The sequence below is a fragment of the Rhamphochromis sp. 'chilingali' genome (assembly GCF_963969265.1).
Source record: "Rhamphochromis sp. 'chilingali' genome assembly, chromosome: 6".
NCBI lineage: Eukaryota > Metazoa > Chordata > Actinopteri > Cichliformes > Cichlidae > Rhamphochromis > Rhamphochromis sp. 'chilingali'.
This window is the reverse complement of record NC_137933.1, coordinates 29,039,324-29,063,160: the sequence shown is the minus strand read 5'-3', so window position 1 is coordinate 29,063,160 and position 23,837 is coordinate 29,039,324. Positions and strand designations below refer to the sequence as shown.

At 39.0% G+C, this 23,837-nt stretch overlaps 1 protein-coding gene across 3 annotated transcripts in view; it reads right to left on the bottom strand.

Annotated features, from left to right (window-relative positions):
* spata17 (spermatogenesis associated 17) overlaps window positions 1-23,837 on the bottom strand; it is a 43,663-nt gene that overhangs the window by 6,848 nt on the left and 12,978 nt on the right. For 2 of the 3 annotated variants that reach the window (XM_080885532.1, XM_080885534.1), the window contains 3 exons: window positions 19,461-19,703; window positions 15,758-15,894; window positions 14,777-14,887 (listed from right to left, as the gene is read on the bottom strand). In XM_080885532.1, coding sequence (XP_080741658.1) covers window positions 14,803-14,887; window positions 15,758-15,894; window positions 19,461-19,703 — 465 coding nt within the window. In that variant the 3' untranslated portion in view covers window positions 14,777-14,802. Of the gene's footprint in view, window positions 1-10,293; window positions 10,476-14,776; window positions 14,888-15,757; window positions 15,895-19,460; window positions 19,704-23,837 lie in introns of those variants that run through there. The other variant, XM_080885533.1, reaches the window with a different exon arrangement.

The window sequence follows — 23,837 nt, the reverse complement described above, 5'->3', positions numbered from 1 at the left end:
ATAGCTGCTGATGGCAGCACAGATAGTTACATTTCCACTACGCTGGCCAGGCAGTTCATTAATAGCACGTTGACCTATGACATTGCAACCTTTTTTCCTCCTTTTTGCTAGATTCAATATGTATGTTGTCTTCTATAATCCACTGCTGTATTTCATGCAGTCGAATTGCATTATTCTGATGGACCATATCCACAATAAGTGTCTCCTGGTGTTGTGAGCGCATGCGTGTTCTCCCACACTCATGCGGCTATCCTTCAATTCTAAACAAAATACCATTTAGTTATAAGTATACTTGTATACATAGCACATGTATACATCATACTATTCATTCTTTTAGAGAACTAAAATTAGTTTGTTGTGTACAGAGAATCTTTGAGCTTGACTCAATGGTTAGGTCTCATGAATACATCTTCGTGGATGAAGCTGTATTCAATCTAGCAAAAAGCAGAAGAAGAGGTTGTAACATGTGTTTTCAATTTTGAGTGGTAGTGTGTTAATGATGAAAACAGTGTGTTTTGTGTAAATGTGTTTTGTGTTTGAGAATGTGTTTAGAGTTTTGGTAAATGGGTGATTCAGATTTGCAAATGAATAGTGTTTAAGATTTTGGCAACTGTGAGATTGATTTGATGAAAGAGTTTTCATAGTTGATGGTTTCGTTTTTACAATGGGATTTGGTGTTTTAGCAATTCAGAAAAACTGTAAGACTAGACTTAAAACTTTCCTGTTTAATAATGGATGTAGTTAGGACTGGATTTCATGTAAAAGATGGACTTAGCAACCATGATGTCATCCATTGCCTATATAGTAAAGGTCCATTGTGATGTGTGAAGACTGTTTTCACCTTTGTCATTTTGGTGTTTTCAAATCAGATGTGAGGCAGATCAAACCGAGAAATATATGGACAATGCACCTTAATAGGCTAGATACTTGCCAGTGACACAGTAAAGAAAACTCTTCATTACTGTTCTTTTTAACTTGAATCTTAATCTAAAATATGAGCTGCTATATTCAATAAGACTAGACAGATTTCTGAAGCCATAAACCCCTCAGGAGAGTGAGGTCACAACAGAGTTGAAGCTTTTTTTCTACTTCTTTACTATCTCAGTGTTTTGCAACCACAGTAGTTGATCCCTTCTACCCATCAGAGAAAAAAAATGTAGTCAATTCCACATTACTTTTAAGACACGGACATTAAGTCCATCTTGTACAATTTGTGTCACCTCTCACAAGACTATGGCATATATTAGAGCCTAATCAATAAGCGTACCAGTATTATTGTTCCAAAAACATCTTTTATATTTCTTAGACTCTCCCAATCAATGACAGACTAATTGTGATAGTAAAGAAATGCAAATATACACAAGTTTAGTTTAAAAAGGAACTACAGTTAGGTCAAAATTAGACCAGGTTGCACCATAAGCTCATGCCAGTTTATAGAATAATACTGTTTTGTTTATCTTCTGACTACACATTCCTTGGATTTTGATTATTTTTTACGACCTCCTGCTTTTTTCAAAATGTTAAAGTTTCCTTTTTAAGAACACAGAAAAGGAAAAGTGACAGTGATGTGCCTGTCTGCTGTTCTTTACGCACATGGCGTCCATCCGTATGAGAAATGTGATTACAAATGAGAGCGTGAGTGAGAAAGCGGAGTGTCACAGCTGGCATGGCATCTGGCTTGGCATATCGTTGCCCGGCCTCGCTCGCTGCCTGTGCGTTCTAATGTGGCTGTCGACAAGCCCATTAAGAAGCTATTACTAAATGCTCTGTCTCTGCTCCTCTTCCACGCCTTACAGCACAGGCCCGAGGGAATGCCAGCAACATGAAGGAGAGAAAAAGGGGAAGAGAGACAGAAAGAAAGGGAAAAACAGGTTGGGGACAGACAATGGTGCCACATCAATACGGACAACGTACGTGTGACAATACGGTTTCTGACTTAATAACTTTATTTAAAGATAAAACTTGTGTTATATTGTTATGCTACTGTCTATAATAGATAGTAAAGGCTCTTAAATAATGTTATAGGAATTTATCCATAGGAAGAAGTGTTGTGAAGCCATGTAAACCCTGTAGGATTAAACTAAACAATCCAGAAAAATGTGTTTCTCAAAGCAGCTGATGCAACAAACAAGCCAATAATAGCCTCAAAGATGAAGTTCATGGATCCTGTGGACACATACCATTAAAATAGGTCATTACATTAGAATCTTTTATATCACACATTCCCACCTAGTGACCTAATTTACTGGAGAAAAGCTACCTCTTGGCCTGCTAGAAGACACACTTATGGTGTCATTTGATAAATCCTATGTCGCCTCGTGCTGAAGTTATTGCATTCACAGGATTTTCACTAAACTTACTCTGATCTTGAGGTCAAGGTCACTGACAGTCATTCAAGGTATTTTGTAGATGCACCTGCGCTATTAAATTGAAGCCCCTATGCCACCTTGTTCTCGAGTTATCGCATTCACAAGATTTTCAGAAAACTTGACCTCCATTGACCTTTAGTTTGAGGTCACTGAGATTCAAACTTGTCTGAGATTTTTTTCGTGCTTAAAAAAACCATTCATGGATAGAGCCTAATCTGTGCTCTTCATATAGTTTATTTAATGAGTCAAAAATACACAGCTGTGGCAGTACAGATTAAATTTTACACTTTCACAACTGTTTATGTTCAGTACCATCATCTTGGATTGCTAACTAGGTATGTCGGTCTGCTATGACTTTCCACTTGAAACTCCTGGTTGAGGAGTTTTTCAAAATTAAAATCTGTTGGTCTGTTTCAGACTTTCCTTTTTTTATTGTGACTACTTTGGCATGCAAGAGAATCGAGCAAGTTGATTTTAACTAAAACTGACAGATGAATTGTAACTTTACAAGTGATTTTAACCTCCTAGAGCCTGGTGTCCACATATGTGGACATCACATTTTAGGTTGTCTAGACCAAAATACAAAATTAAAGACCTGTAAAGACCTGATATCCACTTACGGGACATTATACTGCCACTGTTCTATCGAAATTTAAAGAGAATATCCTCATATGTGGATCTCATCTTCTCAGAAACAAAAATCAGGTTAAAAAAACCCCAACAACACATAATCCTTTGTTTTTACATTCGTCAGGTCCCAATCAGCCCAAATAGCAAAGAGAAATTAAAAATGCATGCCATGAAAGAGTTCGGGTCTTAGGAGGTTAAGTTTTGAAGACCTGCTCTCACAAAAAAGTTTTAAAAATATAGCATCTTATTCATGTTGTTATTATTATTATTAATGTTATTCCCATTTCCTGGATTTTGCAAGGTGTACATATCCCATTATGATTCCAATACTCACAAGAGACTGTGTGCAATTTCCTGCTCTGTGTGTGTGTGTGTGTGTGTGTGTGTGTGTGTGTGTGTGTGTGTGTGTGTGTGTGTGTGTGTGTGTGTGTGTGTGTGTGTGTGTGTGTAAGAGAGGGAGAAAGTGTGTTTGGAGCGATGAACTGCTCTTTTCATGAGTGACTGTGACAGGTTTCTCATCAGGCCCTGAAGCCTCCTCGCAGTTAGAGACCATGTACAGCTCAGTCCCCAAACAACAAGCACACATGAACACATACTGAAACGGGTGATGATTTGAAAGACTTTTCCCATTAAAAAAACAGCATATCGGAGCAGTAGTTGGTACCACGTGTGTGTGTGTGTGTGTGTGTGTGTGTGTGTGTGTGTGTGTGTGTGTGTGTGTGTGTGTGTGTGTGTGTGTGTGTGTTTGTGCATCTGAGCCGACTACTGGAACTAAGCGGGGCTCTTAATCACGGCTGTAACGGGCAACATTACCAGCAGCGGCAGCAGGCTAATGATGAATGCCCGAGTCTCTGTGCAAACCCTGACCTCCTTTTCTGCTGTGATGCACAAAAAGCTCTAGTCCTCTCATCAAAAATTACACACACACACACACACACACACACACACACACACACACACACACACACACACACACACACACACACAGGTATTAGATTACACCAACGCATACATCTTAAACAACCGAAGCAAACAACCATGTGTTGAACAAAAAATTGCTTGTGCATGCACACACACAAATACAACTTACTGCTCCATAGAAGGTGATTTACCTCCAGCCAGCCTGCTCAGGAAATGTGTGTGTGTGTTTGCAGGTGTGAAAGAATACAACTTCCATTGCTAAGAGAATCTAAAAAGTTGTGTCAAGTCCAGATATATTAAATCTGGAACTGAAACGGTAAGAGAATGTTTGAGAGGTAAACACAAGAAAGAAAGAAGTGGAAAGAAATATCAGTAGAGGTAGCATGAAATGTAAATGAGAGAGGAAGAGAAATTGAAATAAAAGAGGGGAAAAAAGATCAGCAGATGAAAGAGACAGATGGTAAAAAAAAAGATGTAAACAAGAAAGATTTTGCAACGCAGAGAGTGAGTAGTTATAAACGAATGTAAAGTTTTGATGAAGGACAAACTAATGTCAGGGAGTTGGGCGGTTTGGGCTTCCTGCTCCCCGGCTAGCACATGTGATCCCGCCTGTCACTCACACTCCATCGCCATGACAATCATCATAATGCCGACGCCTGGAGGGAGGGACAAGCCTGTCCTTGTAACAAACAGAAGCCCTCCGCAATCTGACGCCGACAACTGTTAAGAACACACACACACACGAACATGACAACCGTCATGTAGTGCTGCCACATAAATAGACAAATATAAAACAAACTCCACTGTAGATTTATAATGAAAGCTCTTTTCAGTAACAATGATGTGATTTGATATGTTACTGTCACCCATTCTGGACCATGCTGCATACATTGTCAAACTCATTCATTGCATAATATGCAGCATGTGGTCATCCGTGCATTTGGACAGGTGTGTGTGAGTGTGTGTGTGTCACATGTGTGCCTATACATTTATTTAGACTAAGCATTCAAACAATACATCTGAGTGCATGACTGGTGTGTTCACATATCATATGTGTGTGTGACAGACAAGTGAGACAGAGACAGAGAGACAGTGCGTATGTGTGTGCATGTTGGCCACAGGGTGGGAAACAGGGACTTGTCAAACTGAGGAAGAGATGGCAAACTGGATGGTGATGCCAGCTCAGTGTGACAGCTTCTTCACATACACACACACTCACACATACACACATGCTCTAGCCCCCCAAACCTGCCCTTGCCCATACTATAGAGCTGTGAAAGCTGGGATACAGAAAGAAAACGAGACTGGTGGAACCTCCCTTTAACTGGAGGCTGATTAGTGTGTGTATGTGTGTGTGTGTCGGTGTGTCTGTTTGCGCGCGCACGTGTGCGTCTCTGTGAGTGTGTGTTTGTGGTGGGATGGGGTTCAAAATGTCACATCAATTTGTGGCTCCACTGTTTCTGAAAGAGGCTAACCCCACTGCCACTTAAGTTTAGCACATCAGTGAACGGCATAGCGGCAGACAGGACACATACATGCGTCAGTACACACACGTGAAACCATTCTAATCCAGTAATTACCTACTTAGAACTGCAAGCACACACATTTATATTGGGTTATATAGATATAATTTAACTTGATAGACAATTTCCAACTGCTTCAGATGGTGACTCTGGAACATGTTTTAAACTGCTGCTGCTGCAAAACTATTCTTTTTGAAAAACAATGTTAAAATGCTCAGTTGATCAACATCCCATGCAGTAATATTATATAATTACACATGCTGACATATGTGTTAATTTTAAATACTAGACGACAGTTCAATACAGCTTGAGAAATTCACCATGTGAATTATAATAATAGCAATATTGATAATATACTGATAAGCTTGCATCACTATCTCCACATATACACAAAGATTAGTTGAAATCAGTCTTTTGGTAGGATGCTTCACTCCACGTTACAGTGGAAAGAGTCAGCAGAGGTAGAGTTGTTGGTTAGAAACCCCCAAGAGTGACCTGGGCAGGGCGTCAGACTACTTTAACCACTCATCTCCATTAACAGACTCGCAGATATTATTATGTTCCCAGGGGAGCAGGCGTGCTCTAACCAACCGTTTAGCCTCTCCCTCTCTCCACTCTGATGTCTCCTTCTCTCTGCTGTGATGTTATACTATGAAAGAAGACAGCAGAGAGAAAAATATGAGATTGATTTATTTGCTTCAGTGTTCTTTGGGATGGAGTCCTCTCCCACACTTTCTCTCCTGTTTCTCTCTCTCTTTCTCTGGAAACTGAAACCAATTAGTGGGCAGAGCACTTGTAGTGGGGAATGTAGGGCAAGCGAGGAGTAATAAAAAAGTATTGACTTTTCTGTGACTGTATGCGGCGTGAAAGGGGTGCCGCGGCCTTGTCCGACATGAAAGGAGCTCCATTAATTTCACTTATTTCTCCCAGGCCCCTGTCAGGAGGCCCTAATGCATCCCAGGCGCACTTCTCACATGCAGGCACTCAGACAGCACGACACAGCTTCAGCCTGGTTACTAAATGAGTTTACATTATATATCAGTGAGGGAGAGAGAAGTGCAAAAGAAAAGAGTCATTTCTAATTCTGTGGTTGAGACACAAAGCGGGGCCTTTCATACATGGCTTATTTGCCCTAACCTCACCTCCCCATCCTGCTGAACTCTTGCTTTCTTTCACTTGTTCTGCATCATGCAAACACACAGTCCCAGAAAAGAATGACCTACAGTATCAAAACAGGACCACAGCAAAGACCATTTTGATTTAACTAATCATGCTTCTCCTTTGGGACATCATAAAATACAACACAAGGTCTTTGCATTGAGGACTTGTGCAAGATATCTTACACATAGGTCAAAAATTTAACACGAATAGTAAAAAGAAGTTAAAAAGAAAGAAAGCATATACATTTTTACTGTACGCAAAGATAGCTACTTCGAAGCCCAACAGTTTTAAGAGGTGTTCCTGCATTTTTACAGCTTTATCACATTTATCAAAAAGATTATCCCAGATCCTCCTTAATTAAAAAGAAGCAAAAAAAAACCCCAGCAAAGACAGGATTTTTGAACTTTTCTCATTTTGCACTTAATGATGACCTAATGCCACCAGCTAAATTACATTTATCTGGAATTCCAACAGTACCGGGTAAGTGCATGTAACCTTGTGTCTGCATGCTTGCATACACTGTGTGTGTATGCTTGAGGTACACACACCACATGAGTATCTGTGTGTGTGTGTGTGTGTGTGTGTGTGTGTGTGTGTGTGTGTGTGTGTGAGAGAGAGAGAGAGAGAAAGAGCGAAGAGTGAGAGGCTATCTGCAGACAGAAACTAATCAGTGTGTGTGAGATAAGAAAGCAGCCTTTATGGTGTATGGTAATCAGCCCCCCTCGGCCTGCCACCGCCATGCATAATCACCACGACTTATTCACATGATTGATGAAATATGCGTCTGTGAAATCTGAGCCGCTTTTGTTATCATCCTGTTTTTCCCCGCTCCCTTCTCTCTTTCCTTTTCTCTCAATCTTTTTTTTGTCTGATTCAACCTCTCCATCCCTCTCTATATCTATCCCCTACTCTGCAGTAGCCAAAGATGTTTGGAACAATGCACAAACAAGAAATTACACCCACAGTATGGGGTCCCTCTTACTAATAAACACCCCCCACACACACACACACACACATGCACACACTCACTCTACACATACTTTCTTCTCATGCGGTAGTTATGTGATACACAGGGCATATATACAATATTTTTGTAAAGAATAAGACAATAACTAAATGAGAAGTACTAATTATTCAGTCTTGCAAAGAGTGTGAACGGGTGAGCCGGATTAGAGGGGGTTGCTGAGAGCAGAGAGAGAGGGAGAGAGATGACATGATAGATGAAATTAGATACATGCTTCAGAGAACTCATCACTGACATGCAATCACATTAATCTGGAAACAAATGCAGAATTCAAAACTAACATATCAAGAAGAAACAAAACAAAAACAAAAAAACAATATAAACAAAAACGACTGCAGCAAATCCTTATGAAAATGCAGTTACCAGAATGAGTGGCTATGGTTGTGACGTGTCTGGTCATGGTGATAAAATATTGTTTATAATGAGGGTGTTAGTTCTATACAAATAGGTTTACCATAAAAATACAACTAGAATGGAAATTAATTAGCATAACTTTTTGTCTTTAGTTACCTCATATTTTCCATGCTACCATGGTTCAAATGTGACAATCTTCCTGCAATTTCTCCATTATTCTTTATCTTCATATTGCTATTGGTCATTTCATGATTCTAACAACACATAATACAAAGGTTTAATGAATCTTGTGTAATCCTAGTTTTCTATTAGCCACTGCAAATGCCCTGTGGGACAAAACAGTGAAATTCTGGTTATCTCCCAAAGGCATTCACAGTGCAAAAGTTCGCAAAAATGAAAAGTATCTGATTTTTGCCAATTTTCGTCAATTCCAATGTCAGAAGGCGGTTACAGACACTGTTTGACCGTCTGACAAGTATACTAGCACCCTAAGGCTTAGAATAGGAAAGAACTAGGAGAGAGAAAGCCTAGGAGGAGGGCTGCAACTAGGACTTTGATTTGGGTTGAAAGTAGGCACTGGGGGAAGGTGGGGGCTGAGACTGAGGGTAAGATTAAGACTTGGGCTGGGGCTGGTGAATTAAGGGCCTCAGCCTCGGGGTGCTATTACACATCTATAATGAGAAACGGAGAAGAGGGAGGCTTGTCTTTGCACCTCGGCACACCTTAGATTAAATATGCACAATTCCCATGCAAAATGGGCCACGAACAGCCGGGACCAGCATTGCTGTCTAATCCCCTGTGCTGGAGTTGTTTCAGCCAGGGTTAACAGGCTCATCAGTCAACACGGGCTGCTTTGCACAGGACATCAAGGCCATTTGCTGGTTTAAGTGTTTGTGATTGCTTCTCTTTCCAGGTCCCATCACCACCCCCAACACATATTCCCACACTGGCTAAAGAACATATGAGACTTTAATAGCACACACATACATGTGCATATACCCAAGTGTGCACATCTTGTATAGTTACAACTGATAAAGGGGTGGTTTTTATACATACACTAGGCAGCTTAGAAAGTTACAAAAGCCATAACACAAAAAAACCAAACATAACCTGAAAAAATAGGACTCACACACAGTGATACATACACACCTTATACCTCCAATAGATAGATACAGAATGTGGGTGCTGGATTCTCTGTGCCCATCCAATAAGACAAGCTCCTGGCCTAGAAAAATGAAGCCACTGTGAAAGTGCCCAAAACAGCAGTACATTTGAGGGTAGCCCCAACAGTCAATCAATCCAAATAGACTTAAAAAGATTAAAAAAAAAAAAAAAAAAAAAAACGCATCTGAAGAGAATGAATGTTCAGAGCCTGTTTTTTCTAGACCAAAAATAGCCTGGGTCTTCATGTCTAATCTATAATTGCTATAAATTTAACCATTACATTTGAGTTTACTTAAAGTTAACTGACTGATGGATGCCAACAAATGACTATAGTGGGCCACTGTCTAGCATTGACCTCTTAGAATTTCAGTCATGGAACTGGACCTCTTTACTTTCTGTGTAGTGTTGGTGCCATTTGGAATATGTGAAAACCACAATTGCTTGTGGTGTGTGTACATCCAAGTCTATCCAAGAAGTCTGAGGTTCATTTTTTATAATTGTTGGTCTGCTCCTGGTTTGCTTGTTTTTTCTTAGCACTAAATAACAGGTACTGTATCTATCTTATGTAATAAAGCAGTCAATGGACGCTGCTCCTTAGTTAATGGATATCTGAGGAGTCTACCCTTTTTTGGGTGGGCTCCTAAGCTACCCAAATACCCAATGGTCACTTCTGGCTTTTAAAACTAAAATAGTGACACCAAAAATTATATTGTTTCAAAAACCAAGACATGACCTGTTGCAGCTGATGCCTGCCCCTTGCTGAGTCTGATTCTGCTGAAGGTTAAGAGGGAGTTGTTCCTTCCCACATTCGCAAAGTGCTTGCTTATAAGGGGTCATTTGTTTGTTGGGGTTTTCTTTCTAAAACTGCAATCTTTACCTTACTGTATAAAACAACTTGAGGCAACTTTTTTGTGATTTGAAACTATATAAATAAAACTATATAAATAAACAGAATAATGCCATGGGTAATATGTCCATTTTTTATATACAGTCTTTGATCTACATTTTAGCTTCATCACAATCCATTTATATTTCTCTCTCTCTCTATATATATATGCACTCAGATATTTTTTACAAGAATGGGGAAAGGGGTGTAGAAAAAGCTACTGGTTGGTAGTACAGATGAAGAAGTCAGAAAAAGAGAACATATGCAAATAAAGAAGATAGCAAAGATGAGCAAAGAAAAAGTGATGGAAGGAGAAAGACATCGACAGTGATTATACTACACTATATACAGCATGGTTCAGTGGAGCATATCCTTACAGGGACAGGCAGTCCATTAAAGTACAGACACCCCTATCCAGCTTGTCTGCCTCCTTTCTCTGACACCTATGTACACATGGAGAAGAAAACATCTACTCAGACTTAAAAACACTTCCATCTTGATTTTGGAATAACTATGATGACATAGCGTTTTATATTGCAGTTAACTTATATTTTCACACCAATACTGCCAATCTGTTAGTGGTTGTGGTGTTTTGTTGGGTGTATTAAGGCAACCTTATTATTTTATAGAAAGAAAGTTCTACAAAGTCACTCAATCTGGTAAAGTTTGGTCCAGAATCTTTTAACGAAAATATCTAAAGTCATTCATTCTTTCAAATCTTACCAAAATATATCTGCTACTTAGCAGATGCTGTCCATTTAACATCATGCTGTGTGAACTTGACCCTCACTGTTACTCTGTATACAGTCCTAAATGTCACCATAATGTAAATGAATTGGTGGGTTAACTGATAAGCCTGAGGTCTCAAGTAGGAAGCGGTGTGGCGGGAAATGCTTTATGGTTGAGCAAATGGCAGGGCTTCAGAGTTTTACACAGGCTGTAAAATGGTTAGTAGTAATGGTTAGTAACATGGACCCTAATGCAGCAGAGTCGGATAGATCACTTGAATCAATATCACAGTAAATCATAAATGCATCTTGTTAACCAATCTAGCTAGTTAGAGCTGGAGTTATCTGACAGTGTCCTAGGTTATCTTTGTTATTCAAGCACAGTGGTTAAAAAAATGAGATTGCAAAGCCTAAAGTGTCATAACAGCTTTTGGATAACTAATGAGGGTTGACACAGAGACTACATCTATCTTTTAGATACAGTCTGTGGAAACAAGAACAGATAAATCAGAACATATTCTGGTGTATATCAATCTGTATTTGTTCTGATAATCCATTTGATTTTGACTTTCACCCTTAGACGAGTTTTTTCGCGTTTTAATACCCACATGGCAGCATTATTATTGGTAAATTCAAATTAAAAGGTTGTGAATACCAGGGTCTTCCGTGATATCATGGTAATTTCAAGAAAACATTTGATCAGTTTCATTATTATTTACAAATTGTCTTTCTTCCTTTACTGTAAAACCACACATATTGACTATAAGTTAGGAAAACAATTTATCTTTAAATCTAGGCTCAGTTTACACCTGAGCCTAGATTTAAAGATAAATTATTAAATAATGACTTTTGGGTTCACTGTTATGAGTCTGGTAAAATAATCACACTATATGATTTTTTGAACTATAATTTTCATACTAGTCTCAGCTTAAATACATTATTAGTTTCAGGAGTAATTTGCAACATTAGCTGCTTCAACTGCTGCAATGAAAACTATTATTAAAAAATAGTTTAGACCAAATTTGGCCAACGTTCTTTTCAGATATATGATCACTTGAAAGGGCCAGAATTAAGAAAGATGGACATTGTATAGTGGTCCACTGATCCAAAGCCGTTGCTACAGCTAACACAATCTTTAGCCTTGCCTCCACTTTGTTATTACTATCTTGGTATTACTTTTAGCCATTGATACATAATTTATGTTTATTTTTTTATGACTGATGTTATATATGCTTTTGGGTTTTTTTGCCTCCACTGCTGTTCTGGTTGTTTATTAGTATTTATATTCTATTATATGTCGATGCATTTCCTTCTTCGTCTGCCTGTCCAGTTTGATTTGTATTTGTTTTCATTTATTTATGCCCTTTAACTTTTCATCCCTGTGCATTAACTTCTGTTCTGAAAATGATTTTTTCTCTATGTCTGGACCTCATATTTGGTATTATTTCAATAAACAATTACCAGAAACAAACAAACAAGCAAAATTTTAAAAAGACCTGGACCTAGGGAAGAGTGCTTGTGTTTTAGTGTGTATCAGGGAGTTTCTCCTGATGCTCTGAAAGTTACGATGGACATCAGTCTAATGAAAAGAGAAGGAAAGGCTTAGAGCACAGATAAACACAGACGTGACCACTCACTGTAGTGTACTTTATTAGCACGTAGCCTCCTAATTAGCTATCTTCTATGGTTATAGGCAGAACCACTGGTGACATGGCTAATAATGACCACAAAATTAGCATGAACACAGAGGGCTTTCCCATATCTGCATTTGAAATTAGTCTTTGCTGGAGCATGTAACTGGTTCACAATCTTTTATAGCATTTTATCTTACAGTACTTACAGGCAATGTGTTGCTTACCAATAACCTACATTTTGCTCTTTATCACTTTATTTCTCCTGAAATAACAATGATAATAACAATGATAATATAACATGAACTAACGAGTAAAATAACCATCATTGTTGTGTTGGCATAACAGGATTACCAGGAACATAGGCAAAAAGGGTAAGCAGACATATGGGAAAGAAAAGGGGCAACCTTTACACAGCGCTCTTTGGCCTGAGACAGGGAACTCAGCTTTTCAAGAGGCAGGGACTGGCATTTTTGTGAATTTGTGTGGATGCATGTGGATATGTGTGTGTGTACACTGACAGACTTTCATATTGTGACCCAGATGGCTAAGGTAAATAAAGGTCCAGGAGTCACAGGCTATTTCTAGGGCTTGGTTTGGTCTGAGGATGCTGTGTACATACTGCCAAGAGCTGTGATGGTCAAGCCAAAGAAAACAGAAAAAAAAAACTGGGGTATGTTAATGATGAGGCTTCAGGCTGTGTGGAGAAGCTAAAGCAACGCTTAAGGTGATGATTACAAGCAAGGCTAGGTAATGTGGCAGAGACTGGGTGAGAGGGCTATGGCTAGGATTTGAAAATAATTAGGAGCATGGCTGGATAACATAGCTAAATAATGTGGCTGGGGGGAGGCTGGCTAGGCACGGTATGAAGATGATGAGTACCAGGGTTGAGCTGTCCACTCCACTGGCCCTGTGAGATGTGACAAGAAGCTCCGCTGGCTGCTGCTATAGCTCACGGTGATGCCAATGATAGGACTAATGCACTAATTATCACAGAGTGAGAGGAGAGAGAGAGTAAACAGAGGTAGAGAGATACAAAGACACAGAATCTCTGAGAGAAAGATGTGAGGTTTGATGAGTTCTGAGTGACAGCAGTATGACAGGACTGGGCCGAGGACAGGCAACTACTGTCTTTATCATCTTCCTCAACAACATCCTGCATGGCAAAGTTATACTATACAGAGAATACGTTTAGCAAATATTTGATTTGAGATAAAATAAAATAATAGAAAATAGCTAAACGTGTCAGCAAACACACACACATACTTATCTAAGAAATGAATCAACTTAATAAATGAATCCTGGCTCATCCCACCATTTAAATGACCAAATCTCATTCTAATTCACACTTATACTTACCGACATATTATTTGATAATCAGTGGGTATGCCCGTTAACACACAGTTAAAACTGCCATGCAGCTTTGCTGTGAACCTGCGTTAGTTCAACAGCATATTTGGGACATTTGTTTCCTGTTTTGTCTAGACAGGTACTTTTCACCCAAACGGGGCTAGGGCGATAGGCAAAGTCAAAATACTACCACCAATGCAGATCTACAACCTTCCTAAAATTGTATTTGACAAACATGATACAGTGAAATATGGATCGTACTCCCTCAATTTCTCTTGTCAGTTTGAGGAGACCCCGTTCACCCACTCACTCTCTCCTCATACTTATTTATCTCCACTTCCTGGGGCCGTGTTAGTTCATTCCCCTGTCGCTGCTCTCTCCTTTTTCCCTTGCTCCTCTCTCTCTCTCTCTTGTTTCACTCCTTGTTTCCGGGCAATTGGGTCTGGTTGCTGGTGGGGAGTAAGGGGCTGGGGTGGAGCTGCTGGGAACTTTGTGTATGTGTGTGTGGATGTGCACGTATGCGAGTGTGTGTGCTGGGAAGTGAGCTAATAAAGGACGGTGATCCATGAAAGGCCTTGAGCAAAGACACAGTCAATTACCTAATGCCTGGACCAGACCGCAGGGCCCACGCTCACACATTCTCTCACTAACATACCCACACATACACATCAATGCATACACCTCATTTACGTATACATGGAGAAGGGGCAGTGGAGGGCATAGCTGGGAATTGTGTGTATGGGTGTGGGTGGGTGTAGATATGCGTGTGATGGAGAGTGGCGATTTATTAAATTGCTGTCACTTTTGACAAATTTGTGCAACACAAGTTGAAAGGTTTAGGTTGTGCTGCTCTGTTTTTTCATGTCTTTCTTAGAAGAAGAATTATACCTTAGGATCAAACTAATTCAACCATATAAACCCTTTACAACAGCTTTTAGCCCATTCAGACCATTCCCTCTACATGGGATAATTAAATAAATAAACAAACAAATGATTTTTTTTCTTTTTGTTTAGTCTTTTTAGTTTTCATCATACCTCCTCTGATAACCAGTGTATATTAATCATCTGAAGCTCTTGCCGGTATGGGCTGGATGAGGAAATGAACTGCTGCTGTGGCTCAAATGGTGAAGTGTACTTCCTGTTCCTCTGGGTGTCAGACAACAAGAAACAGCAAAGTTATACAATATAGTGCACACAGGTTTTCAGATTGGTTTTATTAAAACTGTTGTTTGCTAAGCATGTCTTTCACTTTTATAGGGCTAGATTCACTGGTGTAAAACCCTCCATGGATATAAAACTACTGTCAGGATTTACTAGAGATGGTGCAGTGTCAGTTTTGAAACTAAGAGTTTGCGGGAAGCAATTTACTGCAAATAGTGGCATATTTAATTATGAAAGCATGTCTTATTTTGCACCAGAATAGCTGAAAGTTGCAGCTGGGAGCTTTGCTATATTAGGGATGCCAGCAAGCAACTTTATCAGAATTAGCGTGTAATTGGCACAGATGGACAGCACAAAGCTGTGAGTTTAGTGCCAAAGCTTTGTTCTTTTGTCCTGTAGGGCTTCACTGAATCTTGATCCCAAATGTTTAGAGTGGAGCTCCACATATTTCAGTAACACCAGTATTTTGATAAAATACAGCTTAAACTGAACTCAATTTAACATAGAGCATCAAAAGGAGGAGGCGAATACCAACACAAGACACATGCAAGGATATAGCTTACACTGGATTATTATGTTATTATAACTTTTTAGTAACATTTCTGTACAGACCCCACAATGAAAAATTGTGTCTATCTCTTTCAGCAGTGCTCACTCAAAGAACAGCTTCTTGCTAGTATCGAGTTAATACAGACACTATTTGCAGTAAATAATATCTGTTAAAACGCACCAAACAATGGACTTGGACATACCTGTAGCTGAATTATGTTAGATTAATGTATGAATGTTCTAATATATTGTATCCAATCTAAAAGAATTATCCAGACAGGTCGGACAGAGAACTCCTGTACAAACCTAAGTCTCACTGGCTCGAGTTCACGTAGCTGATTCTGGGCCTCCTCTAGGTGCATGTAAGAGGTCTGCAGACATAACATCAATTCACGACAATGCAAGCGCTGCTCCCAAGCCTCTCCTGCTTCTCTGTAAAGACCCTGGAATAAGGACAGACAAAATAGACAGTACATTAGTCGAAAACTGATCGCAAAATCACTCTTTTGCAGAATTAAAAAAAGACAGAGGTCAGTCCTCTGCATCTCTTCTCTTGTGACAGGAGAAAGGCTAAGTGTAGAGAAAGAATAAAAAAGATCAAGTGGCAGGAGAAGTAAAACCAAGCATGTTAGTTCAATTTTGGAGAGAGGGGGATGGGAGGGGTATCAGTTAAAAAGAAGACAGTTTTGGAGCAATGAGGACACTGTCTGCAATGGGTTAAAATCATGATTTGGGCTTTTGTGGTGATTTGTTAATTGAAATCTAAATGAATATGATAGTGGATCTTTTTCCCTGTTCTCTTCTTTTCCCCTCACCCCCAATTAGTTCCAGCATATGGGTGCCCCTCCCTGAGCCTGATTCTGCCAGAGTTTTCTTCCTGTTAAAAGTGCAACAATTGTGCAGGAAATATAAATAGTAAGAAGACTGGAATAACCAACAAACAAGAAGAACATATATATAAAAACAAAGGCACACAGTAACAATGACAAGTTGAAAAGTGCTTGAATGTTGTGCAAAAGACTTTGGAGTATAGAGTCTTTGCGTAAGTGGCCAGAGGGATGAGGGTTACTCAGACCATGGCTGAGATTAGTGGGTAAGTGGTTGGGTGTGGGGTGTGGAATGGTTTTCTGTAAATATAGCAGTGATTTCAACGGAAAAGACTAAATTATGAATTGTCTGGCTTCTTAAATAAGCTGAGTTTATTTAAACTCAGTTTATTTAAGAACTCAACTTACATAATATCTGTGTTAATGTTGTTAAATTGTTAAGGTAAACTGAAGAAACACACACACAATTAAAAAGTCTTGAGCCACCCCTCATTTCTTTTTATTTTTCTTCCATGGAGACTGACTTTCTCATGATTTTTTACAAATGGTCTTGAACAATAGTTCTTCAGGCTCTCTTTTTGTTTGTTCGTTAAGCCACATTACATTTACCTATGATTCACTCAATCATAAAAAAGGCGTAACTCAAGGGATAAACCAGACAACTTTTCGAAGAACCTATTTTAATTGGTATCTTTAGGCACTTTGTCACTTATTATCAATTCATTAGTTAAATTTAGAGAACATGCGGAAGATAACACAGTGATTCCCATGGAGCTAATAAGCTGAAAACTTGGCACATCTCAGTATGGTGTGCAGTTTGTCCTTAAAATATTTGAGGAGTCAAACAAGAAGAAGAGATCATCATGGCAATGGATCCAAAAACACTGCCAATGCACAAAAAACTACATCTGGATTAAAAAAGAAAACACAAAAAACCCACAACAAAAAAACAAAAACACACCATGGAAGACTATCAGTCATGGATTGGCTTCCCGAGAGCCCGGACCTCAACATTACTGAAGAAGTACATCCAGCTAACATCTAAGGTAGAGCTCTGGATTTATGTCCAAGAAGGCTGGAGAAATAGACTGCTTACAGAAATTACAAGAAAGCTGCCTAAGAGAGTTCAGGCTAAGTGCAAGAACAAAGGTGAACAAGCTTGTTGGAATATATATGTGTGTATGTGTGTGTGTGTGTGTGTGTGTGTGTGTGTGTGTGTGTGTGTGTGTGTGTGTGTGTGTGTGTGTGTGTGTGTGCGTGTGTGTGTGTGTGTGTGTGTGTGTGTGCGTGTGTGTGAGTTGTCCGTGTGTCCAGCGAAGTCAAATCTCAAAGTGGATGCTCTAAGACTACATTACTTAAGAACTTGTGCGAATAACGGCTAAACTTTTGGGAATGCAGATTAACTTAAATGTTTTCGCTATGTTTAAGGTGACCTTCAGTTGTTGTTTGGTGTTAAAAAAAGGAGGGAGAATGAGGAGAGAGACAGAGACCCTGTCCTTGCTCCTATCACCACGGGATCATTGGCCTGGCCTGACCACTTCCACAGCCAGCACCTCAACCTTATCCATCACCACTAGATAGTTATCACACCAGAGATGGAGGGGGTGTGGGATGTAGGGGTGAGTGCAAAAGAAAAGGGGACTTCCTGCACTAATGACACGAGCTGAACACACACAAAAAAGACACACTATGAGGCACACATGTATAAATATAGACAATTATTCTTCATATCAACCATAGAGACTTTCCTAGGACACCATTAATAAACCTATTCCCATTTCGGCCAGCTGGAGACATGCCTGCATGTGTATGTAAGTGTATGAACTGCAGCTAATAAAAGGAGACAAATATACGCCTCATTTCTGCTCACTTATGTTTTACATTACTAGAAACTAATACTAGGGAAAGCAATTTGCCATAAAGAGCCACAGAGTGGAAAATATTGCTCTTCAATAGCACTCAAATCATCATCATACACACAAATGCAAACACAGACACATGACACATACAGTCACAAACACACCACTGGATTATCCTTTACTGAACCAAGACAAATTCTCAGTTGAGAACAACCAAAGTAAATATTCAAATAGTGGCAACTCAGGGTTCGTCTATTTTTATCAGCCACTGGATTAATATAGTACACATTTTGACTGGTAACTGTCATAATTATGTGATAGTTCAATATGAAACAGTGGCAAATCTGTTCTTTTCTCTCTATGATATGTCCAAAGGTCTTTGATGAAAATTTACTCTTTAAAATGAACACTTATTCTTGATCATTTTGGACAAAGCAATATATTGTTAAAACAATTTCTGTAAAAAAAAAGAAGAAAATGTGTTCACAACATATAAGATCAGAAAAATACTAATTTATTAAATTTATTATTTATCAAATTAAATTTTAATTTCTGTTGAATGTATATATGTCGCTTATTTGCTTAATGGAAATATAATGCATGTTTCCATGGAATTTAACAAAATTATCCATATATATCTGTAATATACAGAAACAAATACATACATCTAAACTTCAAATTCAAGTGGAATGTGTATGTGAATGTGTATTAGTTTACATTTAGAACAGAAGAGCCCTTTATTGTCATTGTACCTGGACAACAAAATTGTGGATAATTGTACAGTTAAATCGTTACCTGACACAGCACATATCATGTTGTTGTGGTCCACTAGTCAGAGCTGTGCATGCAATTTTAAAACACACACACACACACACACACACACACACACACACACACACACACACACACACACACACACACACACACACACGCACACACTGTGGTGCACAAATATAGTAACACATAACTACATAGTCCCACAGAGTACTCATTGAAATAAAGGCACTAAACGACTCTATGCAGTAGCCCCCAGGAGAGCTGTCTGCCATGCTAATGATGTCATTCTTCTTTAAAAGGAGTTTTAAAGGATCTCTGCTTTCATCAAGAACCATCCCCCATGAGGAAGGAAGGTGATGTTGAAGGCTTTAATAATTAGTATGATACTTTGTTAAACTAACAGTCTGTTTCACCTCTTGAACATGCTTAAATCCAGTTTTTCACACCATCACATCTCATCTCTTGTATATCTGCTTTTATACTACTGTATTTATCTGTTTTCTACTTGTTTATGTCTTTTATAGGCAACGTTTTGACCACCGTCACCTGCTGTGTCTTGTTGGCAATGGGAGGCAGTATGGGCCTGGAGCTGTAAGTTCTAGAGGTTTTGATCAATGGGGATCCAAGAGTCACAGGGAAACTAGAGCTTGTTGAGCTTGGGATGCCCAAGAGACAAGCCTTGCCCCTGGAGGCCAGCCTGGTGGGGGCCTGGTACTTGACCTGCTGCCTCAGCAGCAGCTCCATCTCATGAGGAGCTGGCCTGAATGGAGAGTTGAAGACCCCTGGGCACTGAGGAAACAGAAAAAAAGAGAGAGAGGGTAAAAGCGTGAAAACATTAAATTAGGATTTTAAAGTCATTAGATTAAAATGTATTTCTTACTAGTAATTAAATTTTTTTAAATTAATGAATCAAAATCAAATCAAATTTATTTCTATAGCACATTTAAAAGCAATTTAGTTGACCAAAGTGCTTCACAATTAGTTAAGACCATGAGAAAACAATAGAAAAACAAATACAGATAAATGAGATGAGGCAATGACAATGTATAACATGAAAACAAAAAACCCCCATAACAAACGTAAAACAAGCCTGATGGTACTCAAACTGAACTAAAAGCCAACATAAACAGTGCGTTTTAAGATGTGATTTGAAAGACTGAATAGACTCTGAAGTGGCTAAGTTATTCCAGAGTCTAGGTGCTGCGACTGCGTAGGCCCGATCTCCTCTATGCTTCAATCGAGACCTCGGTTGTACTAAGAGCATCTGGCTGGACGATCTCAGTGCTCTTTTGGGGTTACACATGTTGAAGAGTTTGCTTAAATAATTGGGCGCCATACCATTTAAAACTAGTAAGCAAAAGAATCTCAAAATGAATACGATAATCAACAGGGAGCCAGTGTAAATTTCCTAAAACTGGAGTGATATGTTCATACATTCTAGCACCTGTTAAAAGACATGCAGCAGCATTTAATAAGAATGTACTAGACCTAAAAATATGAAATAAAAAAAACAGGCTCTATGGAGTGACATAGACATAAAGCGAAAATGATTTTGGGGCACTGATTTTTAAGCACCTGGCTGTCCACATGGATGCTTCAGTACTAAATAAATATATATATAACTTAATTTAGATTTTGGAGAAAAAAAGAATTCAGTTTATGAAGAGGAACATCAAATCTCAGAATGGGCACCTACTGGGACAGGGACTAAACTAACAATTGTTAGCTACTAAACATCAATTGTGTTAAAATTTTCCATCAGCCTTCTTCCCTATCAATGGTCATGTAATCCATATTAACCTCCCCCAAATATCCCCACTTTAAAAAGGTGTTATCTTAAATGAATACAGAATAGAAGAATGGATAGATGAAAATCCTAAACACACACACAAGTACACATACTTAAAACTGTGCCTCTCCGATTCTGAACTGGGGTACAGATTTGCCACAGACAGCCTTGATGATAATTATTCAAACCACAGTTATTCTTTTGCCTGTGTCTTAATTACCAGACCAAAGCTTTGAGTTGTTCTATATGCTAATAACACTGCTTTCCACTCTAAAAGACTGCAACAAGAAGGAAAGGGAGAGAGAGAAACACATACAGCTTTAACTACATCCTCCCAAACCTCGCTCTTTCTAAAATGACATATTAACAAATTAGTAAAATAGCAAATGTGTCACTATTAGATCATAAGCACTTTTGGTCTAAATATCATCCATTGCGTTATAAGAAAAAATAAAGAAATTCTACTTTATTCACTGCAATTTTTTTGACCCTGGGTTGTAGGTACAGCTTGATAATAGCACAATACGTACCTATTTAAAAAATAGTGGTGTTGATACAAATAACTTGGGGGATTGTGTCAGGAAGGACATCCAATGTGAAAATCTACCAAATCAAAACTCCTTGTGACTAAGGGAGTAGTTGAAAGTAGTTATTATACAACGTCATAGTTTCCCATAGGTTTAGATCCTATATGTAACGGCAGAATATGTGCATGCGCATATATGTAATCATGTATATATGCATACACGTGTGCTTTCTTAGATTAATCTTACACTTTAATGTAACATTTAAAAGGTTGTGTTCTGCAAATATTTTACTTGTCAAGTACACTATGAGAAAAAAATAATGAAGCAATATAATTACATGCACCTCTAGTGAATCTCATCCCAAGCTAGGACTTGGGATGAGGACAACTACACCATCATGGATTTTAGTTGTTAAGAGCAGTACTTGCTCATTCTTCTCATTAGAGACCTCCTCTAGATTGCAGGGGACATTCAAAGCAAAGGAAGTACCACTGTTAGACTGCCAGTTGCAGTTAAAAACAGTGGTGACCGATAAACAGGTCCCAGGCTAGCTGCTAAGCAGTGACTAAAATTTCAAACTGACAGTGGGGCAACTTTTCACTAATAATCAAAATCAGTAATCAATCATGCATAGGGTCCCTCTTGAGAACAAAAATATCTTGAAGCAGTTGTCAAATATATTTCTACAACCAATAATAAGTTATATTAAATGGTTCTTACTTATAGATAAAAAACTAAATTAGTAAATGTTATGCCTCACCCCAATAGAGTAGTAAACTAATTAAAAGTATGGACTGAGTAGTCATAAGAATAGTTTATATGATCAGCACCAATCAGTATCTTGGAAATTGCTTGAAACTACAGGAGAAATGTTCTGCTTTAGGGATGACAGTACACAAGTCAAATAGGAAGTGACAGAAAGCCAGCAAAATACACAGATACACACAACGCATAAACAAAAGTAAATCTCACCACCCCTAAAGACACACACGAATACACAAACACAACACATAAGCCCAAAAAGTACCAAGTACCAACCTAGCTACGGGAAGAGCAATGATGTTGACCCCAGGAACACAGCATCTCTGTCTCTGTCAGAGGGACTTGGGGCCTTTTGGTAAGCTGGATGTGAGTCTGTGTATTTTGGTGTGTGTGTGTGTGTGTGGGCTGGGGTCTGAGAAGTGAGAAAGGATGAACTGTGTGGGAGAGCCATCTATTCACTGCTGACAAGGTCAGAGCTACGAAGGGAAAGAGTCCCCTGCCATATGCAGGGAAAGAGAGGGAAGTATATAGAGAAAGATGGACAGAGGGCGGAGAAGAGCACATAAACTTTCATTCTTTCTAGCGTGTACTTAAAAATAACGATAACAGAGTTACAGAAACGTAACACAAATTATGTGGATACCCACGAGTTAAAGTATTTTAAGAATCAAGCCTGATGTGTAAAAACTGCGAACTTAACCTCATTCCAGCTTACATCAACTTCATGCAATTGTGTGAAAATTTTGTGTATGTATGCGTCTTCGGTGAACATGGGATGTCTGAGGACAGTAGACAGCAAGACAGGCAATGATGATGCTAGTTGTAAAGACACGAGAGAGAGAGAGAGAGAGAGAGAGAGAGAGAGAGAGAGAGAGAGAGAGAGAGAGAGAGAGAGAGAGAGCAAGCAGAATGCTAGTGCTGAATCAACAGTGACCACTGTGCTTTGTCTTCATTATTATCACAGTGAGGAGTCACAAAAATGCGTAGATGCCACACACATATGAACACAAGGATAGCTGTGGCTCGCCCGCTAACTGGTGGTTTGATCCCCAGATTCTCTAGTCTGTTGCTGTATCCTCGGGCATGATACTAAACAACGAGTTATTTCCAATGCATCCACTGGACTAAGAGTGTGTGGCTGCCACGCTAAAAATGCTTAGGCATAGAGAAAAGCATGATGTGTGTGTGTGAATAGTTGAATGATGCATACGGTAAAAAAAAAGTGCTCTGAGCGCTCAAATAGAGTATAAAAGCACTACATAAGTACTAGTCCATTTACCATTTACAAATGTGCACACTTTTGCCATGGGAAGCATCAGACTGAGCACATCAGAACAACCGTGAGGACTCACACTTATGTTTGCACATGCGCAACTGAACTCCACACGGTCCACTTCTGTTGACTAATAGAAAGGAAAAGGTCTGTGGTATTTCTCTGTGTAGCCCGTTTCTGTAGGAATCCACCTCTTTGTAATGTTGAGCTCAATGCCCATGTGTGTGCCTGCATATGTATCTGAGCATGCACATAATTGTGCATAGCTGTATGGGTGAGTGCTACACAAATGTGAAGTCAATCCACAGGGATGCGTTTCTCGTGTCATCTGAAGTGACTTTGCATCCATACATAACCGCAGTTAAGGTCACTTTGGAATTACAAAGTCAATACGTGTTACTGTCACTAGTCCAACAATTTTTTATTCATTACAGTATTTTTATTAAACTGCGCTATTTTCATGTAGCTCTGGTTAACATAAAATTAATATGTACATTTCCCTCTGGTTAAATATTAGTCTAATCATTATAACATTGTTGTAAAATGTGTGCAAAATTGAATGTGTTTGTGTT